The following is an 18,802-nucleotide window of genomic DNA, read 5'->3' as shown; positions in this document are numbered from 1 at the left end:
TGCATATACTAGTAGTTTTTTATTTTAACTTGCAAGTAAATTTGCATTACATCAACATATCACAATTTTTTTATCCATTTACCACTTAATATGGTTATTTCTAGCTTTTGGCTATTATGAATAAAGTTGCTATGATCATTCTATCTTTTTGTGTGTGTGTGGGGTATATATTTTCATTTCTCTTTTGTAAATATCTAGTATTAGAATTGGTAGGTCATAGGACAGGTATTGTATAACTTTATAAGAAACTATCTGGCTACTTTTACGATTTTCTCTTTATCTTTGATTTTCAGCAGCGTTACTAGTTGTCTAGATGTGGTTTCTTCTATTTATCATCCCTGGGCTTCATGATGTTCTAGAATCTGTGGCTTAATGACTTTCTTTAGTTTTGTAACACTCTTGATCATAACCTTTTCAAATATTGTTATTGCTTTCTTTTTTTTCTCTTCCTGTAATTTTAAATACTTGTATTTTAGTTTTTTACTATATCCCATGTATCTCTTATGTTCTTTTCTGGGTTTCTTATCTCTTTCTTCACACTTCAGTCTAGATGTTTTCTTCTAATCTAGCTTCCATTTTACTAATTGTCTTCATCTGTATCTAATCATCTTTTAAACCATCTTAATTTCTTTTATTTCCTTTTTCAGTTCTAAAGTTTGTGTGGCTGTTTTTGTAGTTCTTTTTTTCTGGTTCCTCTTACATATCAAGCTTACTTATTTTAATGTCTGAAGGAGAACTGTATGTATTACCTGAATCCTCCAAGAGTCTGCTCTCTTGCTTATTTTTTTCTCTTGGTTCTCAGTCAGCTCTTGTTTTCTTGAATGCCAGATTATTTTATGTTGAGTATCAGTAATAGTATAACAGAAATTATAGTGGTAAATTTGAAACTGTGGGCAATGTTATCTTTCTGCAGTGAGGATTTACTCTTCCTTCTCATGGAATTGGTGGGTCATAGGGCAGGTGTAGTTTGGAATAAAATTTACGGCCCTTTTACTTACAGTGTTGCTTTCTTTCAGTATGAAGGCTTAGAGTCATCTTTAAAGGATGCCAGCTTTGAGAAGGAGTCAACAGAAGCACAAAGTTTGGAGGTAAAAACAAATAGTATAATTATAAAAGTTAGGGGGAAGATTCTTACTAAATAACATAAATTTTGAAAGTCATGTATCTTCTCAAAACTCACATTTCAAAGGAAATGTGAAAGAGTATCTCTAGATGTTAAAACTTAAGAAGTTAAATATAGGAAACAGAATATTAGTAAGTAGCGTAAGGTATTTTAAAAATTTGAGCTCTTGTTGGTAACTTGTTTTGAGTGAAGCATATTCAGTTCAATGTAACCTAGAGCTATATAGAAGCTCTTGATTCTTCATTCCTGGGAAGTGTATTAAGGTAACCATTTCTTTTTTGACTCAGTTTGCTCTAGGAAGGAAAAATAGGATTTATTTTCATAAATTTAGGAATAGTTGGCAATGAAAAATTATGTAAGTTGAGGCAGTACTTGCCTTTACCTCATACCAATGTATTAGGAGCTGACTAGAATTAGACCAAAGATTTATGTTATACACGGTGGTGTGCTGGTAAATGTTTAACAACTGGCTGTTTAGAAAGCAGGAGCCTTTGTTTGTAGCATTTGCTGGATTCTGTTGTGTAAATACTCCACCTTGACCAATTTCAAGGTACCAACATGATGCCACTGAATGTGGAGTTTGGAAGAGATAAAGAGTCAGCTCTCCTGAGTGAGGCATGATTTAGGTAATAGTAAGGAAGGAAACTGTGATAATTTGTCATTTAGCTAAGCTACGACAGATTAGGGTAAGTAATAGCAATTTCTTTAGAGATGGAAATGTTGTAAAAAGCATACTGATATTAAAGTAGAAAACAATGGACTTTGTACCTTTGTTGTACGAGTTCAGTCAGTTCAGCTTGGCGGTTCTCAATCACTGATGTCCGTAATCATCAGAAAGCATATGTATCATGAATCAAAATTTCTTAGTAGAGTCCAAAGGAAATTATAAATTGAATTCCAAATGAAATGAATTTCTTAACCTTTTCTTTCTTCATTTGTTACCTATTAATATTCTTAAGAACTTGTTAAAATTGTTGTATTTTATTTGTTGACCCTCTGTTTTAACTGCTGTTATGGTAGTAATTTATTAGATTGATTAAAAGATAATTTTATAAGGAATTTAGTATGCTGACAAAACAGCAAAAACTGGTAGCAAAAATATTTACTCAAGCTTTGTGATGTTGTGGATAAAATAAAACACACCGATTTATTCTCAGGCATTGAATTTATGTAATCTGGCCATAAAATTAGCTAAATTTTTACTTTATAATGAATATTTTGGAAGTTTTCCTCTAATTTTAGTAATTTTTTTAAACATATAGTGTTTATTTTCAAGATTGGTAAACATAGTTGAATATAAACTATAATGTGATATAATTACAAAAATTAATGTTTGAATCTATAGATAAAATCAAAACAATAGAGTAATTTTGATTCAAGTCAGAGAATTCATATAATCAGATAGTCAAATTTGGGGAAATATATATATATATATATATATATATATATATATATAAAAATGAGTTTTTTAACCAGTATGATATCATATGTACTTGTGCTACTTTTATTTTGGCCTGCATTAAATTCTTTGATTCTTTTGGTTTTTTTTAACAAGTTTGTTGAAGGATCACAAATATCAGAGGTATGTTTATTACAGTATTTAAAATCCAATTGGAATAATCCAACAACTAATCATTTTAAATTAAAAAGGTCACAGAAAATATGTCTTAATTCAGTGTAGAATATTATCTTGATTGTTTTTTGAATTTATTTTTTATTTTATTTATTTATATTAAATTTGGTTTTTTCTTATCGTTTCTTTTACAATGCTTTAGAGCAGAAGTTGGCAAACTACACTCTGAGCTCTCCACCTGTTATTGTAAATAAAATTTTATTGAAACACAGCCATGCTCATTCATTTACATATAGCCTTTGCTTTCTCACTACATATGCATATCACTTGAATAGCTGGGACAGAAACTATGTGGCCTTCAAGCCTAAAATATTTACTTTCTGTCTCTTTATAGAAAAAATTGGCGATACCTGCTAGTATTGCTGTTATTTCAGTGTTATAAAAATGAACAAATATATAAATTAGACTTATTTAACTTATAGTGTATGCATTTGATTACACTCATCTGATTTATCTTGACCAAAAATTCTCATGTCAGTCTTATAAAGTTGGCTTCCTCTTTTAGGCAGTCTGTGAAAAGCTGACTAGGTCCACATCTGAACTTGAGGATGAAATACTCATTCTAGAAAAAGAGTTAAAAGAAGAGAAATCTAAACATTCAGAACAAGATGAATTGGTAAGACTTGTGTTTGAGGAAACTGTAGGAAAAAGAAAGTTATTGAGTTAAAAAAAATGATATGATTTTGGTTAAAGTATTACATGCACTGTAAAAAAAAAAAAAAAGAAATCCAAAGAGTACAGAAGGCTGTAAAGTGGAGAATAAAAATTTCCAGATCCACTAGCTCTTTTCATTTGTTAGAGGTTACCATTATTATGTTACATTTCTTTCATATTCTTATAGAAATTTTCTATTTGCACTATGGAAGTAGCTCACACAAATAATTTAAGTTGAACAGTCACATACATAGTGGATTTTTTTAAATTACTCAAAACTTGTATTAAGAACTTTAACTTTCCTTTATTTGTCTTTCTATTTTAAAATCTGTCTTAAGGATGATCTTGATGTGTGTGAGATTATTTAGTAAGATACGATGCTAGTGGACTTCTTTTGTGCCTATATAACTTAAGTGTTACGAAATATTAAAGATGAGTTGAAATACTGTTGTTATGTAACTTTTGTATGAAATCCCTTTAAGCATATAGCTGAGAATGTTTCTTAATTTGAACCCTCACTTTTGGAGCAAAAGTGTTAGGTTAATAATATAGTTAATATATATGGCATCTTGGAAACTGGAGGAGTTTAGTATATACTTGTTTATTGATTTATACTGCCTTTTTAGATGGTGGATATTTCAAAAAGGATACAGTCCCTAGAAGATGAATCAAAGTCCCTCAAATCACAAGTATCTGAAGTAAGTTGAATTACTTTAATAGCTCTGTTGCTTTTGAAAATCACTTACATTTTACTATTACTTTTATAATTAAAGAATAAGCTATAATAATAGAATTCAGATATATTTTAAAAATACAAGGTATCTGAGGAAAGTTCATTTTTTTCATTGGACAGTATTTATTGAGCCATTGCTATGTACTGGTCACTGTTGAAGGTGATTGGCACTTAATATTAGTAGACAAAATAGAAAGGCTTTTGTGGATTTTTTTTTTTTTTTTTGCTGTATGCGGGCCTCTCACTGCTGTAGCCTCTCCCGTCGCGGAGCACAGGCTCCGGACGCGCAGGCTCAGCGGCCATGGCTCACGGGCCCAGCCGCTTCGCGGCATGTGGTATCTTCCCGGACCGGGGCACGAACCCATGCCCCCTGCATCGGCAGGCGGACTCTCAACCACTGTGCCACCAGGGAAGCCCCTCTTGTGGATTTTAAATTCTGGTAAGAGAGACAGAGAGTAGAAAGTTAACAGAATTTGTCGCGTAGTACATAGAAGGTTACAGGAGGTTAAATCATTTGTCCAAGGTCATGTGGCAAGTTAGTGGCGGAGCAACTAGACCTTGAGTGACTAGACCTTGAGTCTAGGCCAGACTTTTTTTCTGCTACAGCATGCTGTCTCTCCTATTAATATTGGCATGTTTTTGACTTTAATTCCATGTTTCAGGGAGTGTGTGTAAAAAAGAGCTATTGTATTAAACTAATTCTTGTAATCTCAATATGTTGTATTTTACTTAGGCCAAAACAACCTTCAAAATATTTCAGATGAATGAAGAAAGACTTAAGGTAGCTATAAAAGGGGCTTTGAGTGAAAATTCTCAACTTCAGGAAAGCCAGAAACAGGTTTGTACTGTAAAGGGACTCCAGCTTGTGAGTATGTAATTATAAACGTTCTGGGCATAGTCATGACTGACCCATGCTAGGGGCAAAAGTAGGCTCTTTCTGGAGACCACAAGATCAGGACAATCTCCTGTGTGTCCTATGGTGTCTCTTTTATATAGGATACAGAGGTCTGTATTCCTGGAACCCTCTTCCCCCAGGAGTGAAAGTAAGCCCGGGCACTCAGCATTTTAATAATAATAATAACAAATAGCATTTAGCACAAATCTTCAAAGCCAGACTGAAGGAGGGCAGAGAATACCGTGAGTTATTGCAGCTGTGTGTCTGGGCCCTGAAGACAGAAGCAGTTGTTGTGGCAGATCTAATGAGGATTTAACTTTTACCCTCTTCCTCCCCACATATGTATACACTGCCACATACCCAAATATATTTCCTCTCCAACTGTTCTCCCGATAGTTATAATTTTTCAGTGGGAAAATTTTTTAATGATTACATTATTTATGATTTTCTAAATATTACAGCTGAGACACATGGTGTGCTCTGATTACATATTCCATTTCACTCAACATTTTATTTGCCCTAGAGTTAATAATTGTCTTCTTTTTATACCTATCTGTAATTCATCTGTAGTTCAATCACATATATCTCTTTTAGAGATTATGTAAATATGTGTTCAAATGCTTTGGTTAATCTATTAATTTCATTTTTTCCTTGAAGCAGTCCTTCCTGGGGTCTTCCATCCTCCTGGTCCAGTAGGAACTTGTTCTCTAGGTCTGTTATACTTCTGCTGTTCTGAGATTTCACTTCACCCCCATCCTTTCCCTTGTCTTTCTTTTGTGTTAGATCTTTTATTTCCTGTGTCCTACCTGTGCTTTTATGTGGTGAATTCCCTTGATTAGCTTCCTGAGAAAAGGTATAGGAGGTAACTTTTAAAAAACTTTCATGACTTAGACTGTCTTCTTCTTTCATACTGTTAACATTTTGGTTGGGTATCTTCTGGGTTGAAATTTTTTTTTCTTGATATTTTGACATAATTGCTCTATTGTCTTCATTTTCCATATTACTTTTGAGAAGTCAAGTGCTATTTGGATTACTGAACCTTTTTTGTGACCTACTCTTTTCTCTGGTAGAAAATTTTAATATCTTTCATTGTTTCCAGTTCTCTAAAATTTCATGATGGTGTGCCTTAGTGTGGGTCTTTTTCTATACATTTGTTGGATACTCTCAGTCTGGAAACTTGCTCTTGATTCAGTTCTGGGAAATTTACTTAAATTATTTCATACTTTTTGGGGTGTATTTTGTATGATATATGAAATTATTGAAAATGTCTTTTTTGGTTTCTTTGTGTCTGTGGAACTTTCATTCACTTATTCTCTGCTATTTTTCACTTGTAAGAGTTCTTTTTTTGCTTATGCCTTTTTCTGGTTTCATGGGTGCAGTGTCTTACTTTGCTGAGGATATTATGGGTTTTTTTTTCTCTTTTTTGACATGTTCTTCCCTGAGTTGCCTTGTTTCCTTTGAGCTCCTTTATTTTCTGTTTTAGTCTATGTCTTTTATCTAAGAGTTTCTTTTTTCAGGTATTTGATGGTTCTTGGGTGTCTGCTCATTTAATAGTGAAGCTCTCCAAATCTAATTGGAAGCCCTGTGTGTGTTTTTTGTGGACCCCTCCATAGGGTAATCTGGCTAGGGTATTTCATTGGAGGATCCCTGATTGTTGGTATTCAAAGACCATTTTCCACAGGGATGACTCCTCCATAGTTCCCATTTGGGAGGTATAAGCCTGTTTCCCAGCAGTGAGGTAAGCAGCTTAGTGAGGTCAGGAGGGCTGGTATCTCACTCTTCATTTCAGTAAGTCAACTTTTGCTTAATGCTTTTATGTTTTCAGCTTGTTACTCACACCTTTACCTGGGTCAGGTGTCCCAGAGTTTCAGATTCTAGCTCTCCAGAGAATAACCTTCCCGGTTCTTGCCAGATGTGTGTGTATGTGTGTGAGTGTGCCTGTGCACGTGCATATGTGCATGCATGTGAAAGACAGTGGTGTGTGTGGGGGAGAGGGATGGATTGAGCATTAGAGTGTGTGTATATGTGTGCGGGGAGAACTTAGGGGATTTTCTAACTGCTTTTCATAAAGACTTTTGAGTAGTCCTCCTCTTTTCATTCCACATATACCGTAGTACTTGTGCCTCCAAATCATAAGCCATTCTGAGTTGTATCAAGTCAACCTGCTTTTAGAGTCTCCCATCTTCTGCCTTAGATTTCACTTCTGTCTGGTCTTTTACTGTGCTTCCATCTCTTTCCACTTTCCACTTCTAGAATTATCTTTTTCCTCATCACGTTTTCTCTTTTTCCTTGAGGGTTTATGCTTTTTTTCCCTTAAACCTCTTTACTGTCATCTTAGTAGATTTCAGGAGAAAGTACACCCTGTGTTAATTTTGCTATGTTATCAATATAATCAAAAGTGACCTTTTGTACCTTGAAAAAAAAATTTCACCTAGATTGTCTTACTCTTTATAACTGCTTTCATCTAATTCCTTTTTAATCACCAGAGTTCTTGAAATAAGCTATTCTGTATTCACTGATTCCATGTTCTAACACATTCCTTCTTTAACCTTATAAGACTGCATGCTGTGTATGCAGTGTCTTTAGTAAATCACTAGAGACCAGCCAATCACCAAATCTTTCATTCTTCAATTCTTATTTATTTTTAACCTGTCAGTGTTGTCTTATTCTATTATACATGCATGGAGAAGGATTGGTTTTTCTTGTGCTAGGGAATATGCTAATGAAGCCTTAGTTTTTCAGAGAAACCCAGTAATTACTATTTGATAGAATAGAGTTTTAAAGACTAAATAAAATTGGCCTTTTATATATATATATATATATATATATATATATATATATATAGGCCGATTCTTTTGTAAATTGCTTGCTGATTCTATTTTTTGGGGGGGGCTATTTTTCTTAATGACTTCTAAGAGCTCTTTGCATGTTAAGGTTATTAACGCTTTGGTATATATAAGAATTTCTTTCTCGTTACTTGTTTTTAAATTTTATTTCTGTTATTTTTTGATTTGCAAAGCTTTTAAGCAGTATGTAGTTAAGTTTATCTTTTATAACAATCTTTATCTTTTATTCATGTTGAGAAAATCTTTCCTCTCCTGTAAAAGTATATACAGTAAAAGATTATTTATGCAGAATTTGACCTGTTCTAGATTAATGGTATTCTGAAGGTTAATTAACCACAAAATGGCACATGATTAAAAAAATAAATTTTAATACAAGTAAGGTATGGCATGTTATATGGGATATAAGGAATGGCCAAATCTAACAAATATGCTTGTCTTAGAAACCTTTTTATTTGATATAAGTTTATTATGTAAATCAGTTGACGAATGTTTAAGTGTCTTATTTTGCCTTACCCCTGTTTTGAAAGTTCTTTGAAAACAGGAGCCCTTCCTTCCTTCCCGCTTTCCTTCCTTCCCTTCTTTCCTCATTCCATTCCTCCTTTCCTTCCTCTCTCCTTCCCCCCCTCCCTTTCTCTCTCCCTTCTCAGTAACACATTGTGTTGCATATTTATTAGTGGTACACCTAGGTATATAAATAAGTGCATCTACACCTACATATGATAAGATAATGAGGTGCTTTTCCTTTTTGTGAGGTTCTATTAATGATACACCTTAGATATATAAATAAGTGTACCTACACATAAGTATGATGAGATAATATGAGTTGCTTTTCTTTTTATTTGGGATTTGAATTTCAGCTTTTACAAGAAGCTGAAGAATGGAGAGAAAAAGTGAATGAACTTAATAAACAGAAAATAACATTCGAAGACTCCAAAGTACATGTGGAACAAGTTCTATGTGATAAAGAAAGTCAGATGAAGGTAAATGACCCTGCTGGTTTAGTGAATGAGTTAAGCTAGAATTTTATACTAATTTATGGAATTTGAAAATTTTTGTTTTTAGCAGCTTTTATTTTGATAATTTATTTGGCCAAATTTGAGGAAGTATACTTTTGGGCATACATTCCAATTTGTACCAGTGTTGATATCCTTGCTGCCTAATGTTCCTTGAAGACTTTGTAGATTTGTAGTATATATACATCTATATTCCCTGTGTCCTTTTTTCTTCTCTCCTCTGTATTTTAGCCTGGGTATTTAGTGAAGAAAGACAAAGGATATTGGATTTTACCTTTTATCTTAAGATTGCCATCTTTTTTTGTTGAAAAGAAGAGGTTGGAAAGAATTTTATAAACTGGACAAATGAGGTTATGTGTATTAGGTGAATGTCTTTAATACTAGATTAACTGATACATGTACTTTTTACAGAGAGGACTACTTTAAGTAAATCTAATTGAAATTTGACTCCAATAGGAATAAAATAGTTGATATTACTATTCGGATTTGTTGATTTTTTTTCCCCTACGCCCTGTCTCTCCCTCCTACCACTTTTTCCTGCCTACCCTTTTATTTAATTAAATTTAATTAATTAATTAATTAATTATTTAACATCTTTATTGGAGTATAGTTGCTTTACAATGGTGTGTTAGTTTCTGCATTATATATAGGTGAATCAGCTATACATATACATATATCCCCATATCTCCTCCCTCTTGCATCTCCCTCCCATCCTCCATATCCCACCCCTCTAGGTGGTCACAAAGCACCGAGCTGATCTCCCTGTGCTATGCGGCTGCTTCCCACTAGCTATCTATTTTACATTTGGTAGTGTATATATGTCCACCTGCCTACCCTTTTAGATCTTATACTTTCAAACTGCAAACAGATACTCAAGTGTAAATACTAAGTAATAAGCTGTACAATTAACATTCTGTAATCTACACAGTGAAATGGATGTTTTCATCTTGGAAGCTGTACATTTATGCTATTTACGTTGCTACTAAGGATGTTTTTAAGATTCCATCTTTAGGATTTGTATTCATAATTTGTTTTATTTGTTTTGTTGTTTCATTTTTTTTCCCTAAACTTACTCTACTAAAGAACTTGGGACTCTTCCTAACAGAACAAGAATGAGATGCTAATCTCAAGCTCTACTCAAAGTTGTAGGCCATGATATTTGTGCCTGGAACTCAAGAGGGAGGAGATCGAAGGGTGGAAATTGTAGAGCAGAATGGGTTTTTTTAGGTGGGTCCTTCCACAGAAATATGTGGGACAGTCTATTTTATTCTCTGTGGTTTAAGAAAATCTTCCTTTATTTAAGAAAATTCAAAAAAGTACTGTTGGAAAACCTTTAATGTTCCAATTCAGATTCTCTTTTATAATTTCCTTTTCTTTATGTCAGTTGAGCTCCTCAGCTAGTTGTTTACTTGAATAAATTGAATCTGTGAAATCTGTGATTTTTTTATATATCATGTACCTCACTTGAGGATTTGTTTGACTTCACACAAAATTGACTCTCATGTTAATGTCCACTCTTACTATGGCAAGTGAGAAACATCATGTTAAGATATGTTTTGTTGCTTTATAGTCATGTGATACTTTTAGCAAAAATGGGCCCTTATCAAGTATTGTATTTGATTTAGGAGTAACCAGTTTTGATTTTTAACTTGCAGAGTTTAATAGTAAATAAATGTGAGTTTTTGAGAGCGTTTACATATTTTATGCCAGGTGGAGAATAAGAGCTCCTGTACCGTCATCTATGTGGATTGATTTTTAGACTACAAGTATGCATTCAGAAGTTGTAAAGCTGTTAGCATAAGGTATTACCCTCTCTCTTTTTTTCCCCCGTTGCTAAATGTCAAGTCTCTGACTGAGCGCTTACAAAAGATGAAAGACTGGGCTGCTGTGCTTGGAGAAGACATAACAGATGATGATAACTTGGAATTGGAAATGAAGAGTGATTCAGGGAATGGTGCGCACTTAGGTATTAAGTCATGACTTATCCTCTTTTACCGAAAACGATGACTGGCTCTTGTATTTCCTTTTAGTTCCCCATGTGCACCATGTTCTTTATATACTTGTGTAATATTCTGTCCCTCTCTCACTATCCCTTATGGTTGTTTCGGCTGGGATAACACCTTTTCAGTAAATCTTTTTTCAGCCTCTCAGATAGACCTTCAGTCTTCTTCCTCTCTGTTCTTTTTATATGTTGTACATTACAGCACTCTTCACATTGCCTCATAATCATTTCCATGCCTGTTTTTCCCTGTACTGTAAACTGATCAAATGGCTGGGTGAGTAGTTTGAAAAACGAGTGTTATGTAAATGAATGCCTCAGGATACCTCTTTTTTTAGATGGTTCAGATGTTTACAGTACTTTAATCTTGGCCATCCCAAATTCTTATTGCCATTGCCGGTTGCAGTCTGGAAACTCAGCAAAAGTTAGGTTCACTGTAGCCACTTAGTGTATTTTCAAACCAATTCCTTTGACTTAAAAAAAGAACATTTTGTTTTGACATAATTATAGACTCACAGAAAGTTGTAAAAGCAGTACAGAGAAGTCTCATGTATCTTCATCCAGTTTCCCCCAATGATAGTTCTTTTGACTTTTGTGCCCTTTCTCTTTTCTCTCCCTCCATCCCCTGTATAATTAACAAATATTAAGGAGAAGGTGTGATTTTTTAAAAGATTTTCTTTGATGATAGCATTAATGTGTTGTAAGAAAAGTACATTTCAAAGTAAATACGTATAGTTCTGTTTATACTTTTTCACTTCTGTTTTATCTTGTAAGAAATAATTCTTTTTCTAATGAGAAAACTCATGCTTTTTAATGTTATTTTAATTTGGAGTACAATTCCACTCATATTTTGTATGCTGAAGGATTCTAAGAATAATTGAGACGGTGGGCTGGATTTAGGTGAATACCAAATCCTTGTTATAACTCTGTTCTTGGAGTTAGTGGTGAAGAACCTTGTTAGATGATACTATGGTACTTCCAGTGCTTTTTTAGTTTAGCTTCCTGGGAGCAGGTTCGAGGCTGTTCTGCCTTATATTAAATTCTTTATTGTAGCAAGAAGAGGGATTATAAGGCTCTAGTTGAGTGAACTAATAAAATCATTGGAATGTCTGTTGTGGCATTGCACTGTTTTCTCAATTTATTATTATGTTTTTGTTTTTCACTATAGATAATCAACCAAAAGGAGCTTTGAAGAAACTGATTCATGCTGCTAAGGTTTGCATTACTACAGAAATGTAAAGAATATAGACAAAGAAATAAACATCCATATGTCCTAGTAACTTTTAAAAGTCCATTTTATAGTTACCATGAAGTGATAGAATTTTTAGAAGTGATCAGAATTTTCTTCAATTGCTTTTTTCTTTTTTATAGTAACTATTGTTATTATAAAATTCATATTGTTAATTTTTAGAATTTATCATAAAATTTTTCAAGGTATACACTCATTTCTTTGGATAAGGAATATATTAAGAATGTTTACTATATATTCTCCCATACTTCCCTCTTTGTGCATTCTTCATCCTCTGGTCTCAGTATTTTCTGATCCTCTATTGCCTAATATCTTATTTTGAGAAGTAGGTATTAGATTCATTTTCTTGTGGTTTATCCCTAACCTTTTTCATCCTAGTAGTGGTATCCTGATCTTTATTGATCTATGTGAAGTCTTGGTAATGTAGTTTGAAGGCTGCTTTAATCAACACTTATGTGCTGGGACTTCCCTGGCGGTCCAGTCATTAAGACTCCAAAGCTTCTACTGCAGGGGGAAAAAAACCACAAAAATACAAAAAACGAAAAAAAAATCTTACGTGCTGAAAGCAGATAGCCACTATTCAAGCATCTGTCACTGATCTTCTCTGTTCCTTTTTGGAGATTTACAGCTATTGATGACTTTGCTAACTTTCCAGGATGGAAGCTACATTGTTGGTTTGTGTAGTCTAGGCAATAATTTCATCAGAGTGTAAAAGAGCTTCAAGGGATTGGGATGGTGTATTGAGATTTTTTTGTTTTTTTGGTATAATTGATTAATGTTGCTTTTCTTCCTTCTCCTTCTCCCATTCTTTGAAGTTAAGAGCTTCTTTAAAAACCCTAGAAGGAGAAAGAAACCAAATTTACACTCAATTATCCGAAGCTGATAAAACAAAAGAAGAGCTTACAGGTAGGTAATCTACATACTTATAAAGTTTTTCTAAATAAATACATCTTATAGAGAATGGTACATTAATTGAATCAATTATGGGGAGATACAATTTGATTTTTTTTTTTACTTTTACTTTTGTCGGTTATCTGAAAAGTTAGTCATGAGGTTTTATTGTTGTTGGTAAAGCCATATCATTTTCTCCATATTTATATAAAATTAATGGCATTATTTTAAAAAACATGTAAACTACTTACCTTTGAATTTCAGTGTCATACGCATGGTATGGTTTTAGTTGTTAAAAAGTAGCAAATTAAAAATGTTAATAGAGGGGTGGGATAGGGAGGGTGGGAGGGAGGTGCAAGAGAGAGGGGATATGGGGATATATATATACGTATAGATGATTCACTTTGTTATACAGCAGAAACTATCAACATTGTAAAGCAGTTATACTCCAATAAAGATGTTAAAAAAAAATCTTTGTTGACTGCAAAATTGATTTTTAGTAGTGGTACTACTGTATTTTACAGAACTTTTTACAGAATAGTTTTTTCCTTTAATGTACATGCATACTGTATTAGCACATACAGGAATGATGTTAGACCTGTAGAACTGAAGGTTTTTTTTTATTGAAAAGATTTTTATTTATTTTGCTGATAGTGTTTTTTCCCTAAAGTAAACAAATGCAGTTAGTTATGTTTGAAATTTTTTAAAGTTGATATAAGTAACATTCCATTTTGTAAAAAAAAAAAAAAAAATCACTGTAACTGTTAGCATAAAAAAATAATGGAAGGACATTCTCAAATGTCAACCATGATTCTCTTTGAATATGGGACAGATTTCTGTTTTCTTTGTACTTATCTGTATTTTCAATAATTTCTAAAATAAATGAACTGTATTTATAATAAGACACTTTTTGAAAAGATTGAACCACCAGAGATACAGATTATTTAAAAAATTATCATTGTCCTATTCACACGATACTGGTAGTTGGATTATTTTTGGATTTTGAAAAACATTAATATTAACTTAAAAATAACGTTTTGCTATATGTAAAGCATAGTGCTAAAAGCCATGGGAGATTTACAGGAGGAAAAGATATGGAGCATGCTTTCCAGGAAGCCATATTTTAGTACATTAACAGGCTCTCAGTGAGGAACTGTAGTAAGTGCTAGAAAAGCAAGGAATTTGCTCACCAGTTACCCCATCACTTAATAAAATTTCTTGGCAAATTATTATTTTCTAAAAGTAGTATTTGGAGACTTTGTGTTTGTATGCTTCTTCCAAATCTTTCTTTTTTTTAATGGGTCATGAAAGATAAATTTCTATAATTGATCTTCTATTCATAACAGGAAAGTTTTCTTCTAAACTGTTTCTCCTCTGATCTTGCCTTTTTCAGTAATCATTTACAGTCCTCTTTTAAGATACAGAGGATTTGAAACAAAATAGTTAAGGTAGAAGTACAAAAATATAATGAAGATTTAACTGTTGGTTTAATTTTTTTAAAAAAAGTAGGGATGATCCAATTTTAATAGAGATAATATCCAACATTAATTTCAGTTAAATGACTTAACAGTGGCTTGTTAAGAATTGTTAAGACTTAACAGTGGCAATGGCTTAAAGCGTAGCTCAACAGACTTTTTAACTGATACAGATTTAAAAATTTCTGTGGAAAGACAGATGTGAACAATTTCTTGCACATTTAATCATTCAATGTTAAGGTATTTACTTAAACTATCATTTTGGTGTGTACCTTTAATTAATGTTTTAGAATAATTATATACTATTACATGTAAATAAAATTTTAATGCTTGTTAGTATGATTTTGAAACTGTCCTCTTTAGGCAGAGTGTTTTGCCTTGTTTTAAGATATATGGTATAGTGGTGATTCATACACACTTTTGGGGAGATATCACCTCAGTCTTAGAGGAGTTGAGTTAAGTTATGTTGGAAGAGTAATAAGGTTTTAAAAACAGTGGTTGCACTAATTATAAAATATTCATAATTAATTAGAATTGTTAATTTTAGTTCCATAGGTAATTCTTTTAGGTTGAAACAAAGCTAAAATTGGTATTTTTCTTTCCAGTCTTGATATGGTTTAAACTAGCAAGACTTTAGAGCATTTGTTATCAGAAGATCCAAATTTCTGGCTTGATTTATAACACATATCAAAATTTTGGCTTAAAAAGAGGCTGGGTTGAAGTTAAGTATTAATGGATAAAGTTTTTACTAGATAAAAAACATGCATTATTCATCATGTGGAAGTAGTTTCATGGAAAATATTGAACAAAAATATTTGCCTTCAAAACCCTCATCACCAAAACTTTGAGAATTTTAGTGGCTTTTGTCTCCTAAACTGAAAATTAGATGCTAGAATTAGAATATTGAAGGTTTTAGGAAATTTGTTTTTAAAGTAAATCTTTAAATAATAAAAAAATTTATATTATAATAATTTATTTGTTTTTATTTGTTTTAAACAAATAATTTATTTGTTTTTAAAGTAAATCTTTAAATAATAAAAAAATTTATAATAATTTATATAGCTCTTTAAAATAATTTATATAGCTCTTTAAAATGTTAAAAGGTATTTAGGTGAACAAAATACCTTATAAATTTTCTGTTGCAAAGAATTTAGTTATTAATTACTTTTGGTAATCTTTATTTTTATGAAATGTTACTGTGCAACTTAGAATATTTGCTCCTTTAACTGTGATTTAAAAACTTTTTCTGTAGAGTGTATTAAAAATCTCCAGACTGAACAAGCATCTTTACAGTCAGAAAATACACAGTTTGAAAGTGAGACTCAAAAGCTTCAGCAGAAACTTAAAGTAATGACTGAACTGTATCAAGAAAATGAAATGACACTTCACAGGTAATAAAAATTATGTTGGTAACTCCACTGAGTGGGAAGTAAAGTAGCTTAAAAATGTTGCATATGCATGCGGCTTATGTGATTATTCACAGTTCTCAATTTATGACTGGGTTGCTTTTCATCAATTTATTTTTAAGAAAGTTATTTGATTTTGACACATTTTTCTTCAAGGAAGAAAATATAAATGATAGTAGACTTTCCAGGCTGGTTCACAAAATCCTCTTTAACTTCTAATAAGTAGTCAGCAAATTATTGCTAATTAAACTTCCCAATATTGCAAGCTAGGTCTGGGAATCTGGGTGGACATCTTACTAATTGAAGTATCCATTAATTCCATCTCGGATATATATAAAACTGATTCCTCTCCCCTGTGTAAATTGCTGCAGCCCAGTGTTCCTTGTCTCAGTAAAAGGCAGTGTTATTTGCTGAATTGTTCAGAGCAGGTGCTTAAGCCATCCTTGCCTTCTCTCTTTCATTCAGTCAATTGTCAGATTCTGTCAGCTTTCCTATGTCTTGAATCTGACCACTTTCTACCACCTTCCACACTGCTATTCTGATCCCAGCCATCGTCTGTTAGTACCTGGTTTATTGCAGTAGCCTCATGAGTGGTCTCCATCTTTCCACTCTTAACTTCCTGCATGTGTTTTCAGTAGCATAGCCCTCTAAAACATAAATTATGGGTATTGTCACTCTCTTGCTTGGAAATTCCAAGTGCCTGCACATCACACTCAGAATTTAATCCACAGCTTTTATCATGGCCTCCAAGACCCTATAAGATCTGGCCTGTTGCTACCTCTTTAATTTTAGCTTATTCATTTTCTTTTTCCCTCACTATCTTCCAGCCATGCTGGCCTTTTTGATGATCTTTAGCATGCCAAGCACATCTGTAGCTCAGGGCCTTTTGCACTTGTTCCTTCTGCCTGGAGTGGTTATTCCCCTGTGTTAGGTTCAATCCTTCATTTCACTTGAGTCTAGGTTCAAATGTTACCTCAAAGAATCTTTCCCTGGCTACTGTAACTAAAATAATACCTGCCCCTTCCTATCCCCTTATCTTGTATCTTGCTTTATTTTTCTTCATTATCCTCTGATGATTGATTATCTTTTTTTTTTTAATCTTCCCCACATTAAATGTAAACTCCATGAGATAACTACTTCATTCTCTTCTCTTCTGTATTCCCAGTGCCTGAAACTATGCACATGGTAGTTATTCAATAAGTATTTGTTAAATATATGAATAAATATGTTTAGTGCTTTTATATATTGTAGTGAAAGATTGTGTTTGTGTGTGTGTGTGTGTGTGTGTGTATGTGTATGTATGCTGATGCTTGAATGCATAGATACACAGAAGACCCTTGAGATATCTATCTGGAGACACCAGATTTTCAAATACTACTATATCACATGTTTTTCATCATTAAAGGAAATAAAATGTAACAGACTTTCAAGCCTCTTTATAACTTAATGCAAGTTTTTACAGTTGATCCTCATTATTCGAGGATTCTGTATTTGTAAATTCACCTACTTGTGAAAATTTATTTGTAACCCCAAATCAATACTAGTGGGACTTCCCTAGTGGCGCAGCGGTTAGAATCCTCCTGCCAGTGCAGGACACACGGGTTCAAGCCCTGGGCCGGGAAGATCCCATATCCCGTGGAGCAACTATGCCCGTGCGTCACAACTACTGAGCCTGCGCTCTAGAGCCCGCGAGCCACAACTGCTGAGCCCGCTTGCTGCATCTACTGAAGCCTACATGCCTAGAGCCCATGCTCTGCAACAAGAGAAGCCACCGCAGTGAGAAGCCCGCGCACCACAACAAAAGAGTAGCTCCCACTCGCCGCAACTAGAGAAAGCCCATGCGCAGCAATGAAGACCCAGCACAGCCAAAAATAAATAAATATAAATAAACATGTATATTAAAATATCTTTAAAAAAAATCAATACTTGCAAAGCTTTAGTGGTCATTTGCAAACTTGCACAGAATGGCAGAAAATTTGAATTGCCCAGTGTGCATGTTCCCAGTTGATGTCGAACAAGAACTCTGCCTTCTCGTTTCAGCTCTCATTCTGTAAACAAGTGTTCTTTATTTAGGGCCACATCTTAATTTTTTATTTTTTTGGTGATTTAGCTGTTTAAAATGGTCCCCAGGTGTAGTACTGAAGTGCTGTCTAGCGTTGCTAAGTGCAGGAAGGCAGGGGTGCGCCTTCTAGAGAAAATACATGTGCAGATAAACTTTGTTCAGGCATGAGTTATAATGCTGTGGGCCATGAGTTCCTTGTTATGAATCAGCAGTATATATTAAATAAGGTGTCTTTAACCAGAAACACATACAACAGGGTTATGTATTAATGATAAAAGTGCTGTTATCAGAGCTCATAGGAATCTAACCCTGTATTTCCCCTAGGAGCAGTATTTGCTAATTTAGGATTTGTGGTGACTTTATAGACCATAACTAGCGGGAATAACGAGATTCTATTGTATGTGTTCGGAAACTGGTAGAGAATATTAAAACTCCACTGACATCAGGATGCTAGGTGATTTGTTAGGCTCTTTGACTACCAAGCTGTGTACTTCAATCATGCTTTGGATTCAGTTCAGAATTTACAACCTTTCTATTCATCATGGACTTCTGGCCACTGGGGACTGCTCCAGGCATAAAAGAGAAATAAACTTGACAAAATGGAAGAGCTACCATGAGGGTAGCCTCATGGTTTCTGTCAGTAAACCTAGGAATGAGTCCTTCTTTTTAGGTTAGGATTGAGTTGGGGAGTGCTTCCTAAGTAATAGGTAATGTAGTGTGTGGAATATAAAACATTTATTGTTGACATGTAGAATTTCTTCAGTGGTTTGTCATGTTCTTCCCCAAAGTTCATGAAAAAGGTGAGGCATCCATAGGTAGGACT

General features: G+C 33.5%; 1 protein-coding gene across 4 annotated transcripts in view; it reads left to right on the top strand.

Moving 5' to 3' along the window:
• The window catches only part of MIA2 (MIA SH3 domain ER export factor 2), an 89,786-nt gene that overhangs the window by 37,683 nt on the left and 33,301 nt on the right, over positions 1 to 18,802 (top strand). For all 4 annotated transcript variants that reach the window (XM_060143084.1, XM_060143073.1, XM_060143064.1 and 1 more), the window contains 9 exons: positions 1,017 to 1,088; positions 3,262 to 3,372; positions 4,037 to 4,108; positions 4,877 to 4,981; positions 8,742 to 8,864; positions 10,743 to 10,863; positions 12,065 to 12,111; positions 12,961 to 13,051; positions 15,764 to 15,902. In XM_060143084.1, the coding sequence (XP_059999067.1) occupies positions 1,017 to 1,088; positions 3,262 to 3,372; positions 4,037 to 4,108; positions 4,877 to 4,981; positions 8,742 to 8,864; positions 10,743 to 10,863; positions 12,065 to 12,111; positions 12,961 to 13,051; positions 15,764 to 15,902 (881 nt within the window). The remainder of the gene's footprint in view (positions 1 to 1,016; positions 1,089 to 3,261; positions 3,373 to 4,036; positions 4,109 to 4,876; positions 4,982 to 8,741; positions 8,865 to 10,742; positions 10,864 to 12,064; positions 12,112 to 12,960; positions 13,052 to 15,763; positions 15,903 to 18,802) is intronic.

Source organism: Lagenorhynchus albirostris, chromosome 1 (assembly GCF_949774975.1).
Source record: "Lagenorhynchus albirostris chromosome 1, mLagAlb1.1, whole genome shotgun sequence".
Lineage (NCBI taxonomy): Eukaryota > Metazoa > Chordata > Mammalia > Artiodactyla > Delphinidae > Lagenorhynchus > Lagenorhynchus albirostris.
The sequence above is the reverse complement of the archived record's forward strand: the minus strand, read 5'-3'. Positions and strand labels throughout refer to the sequence as shown.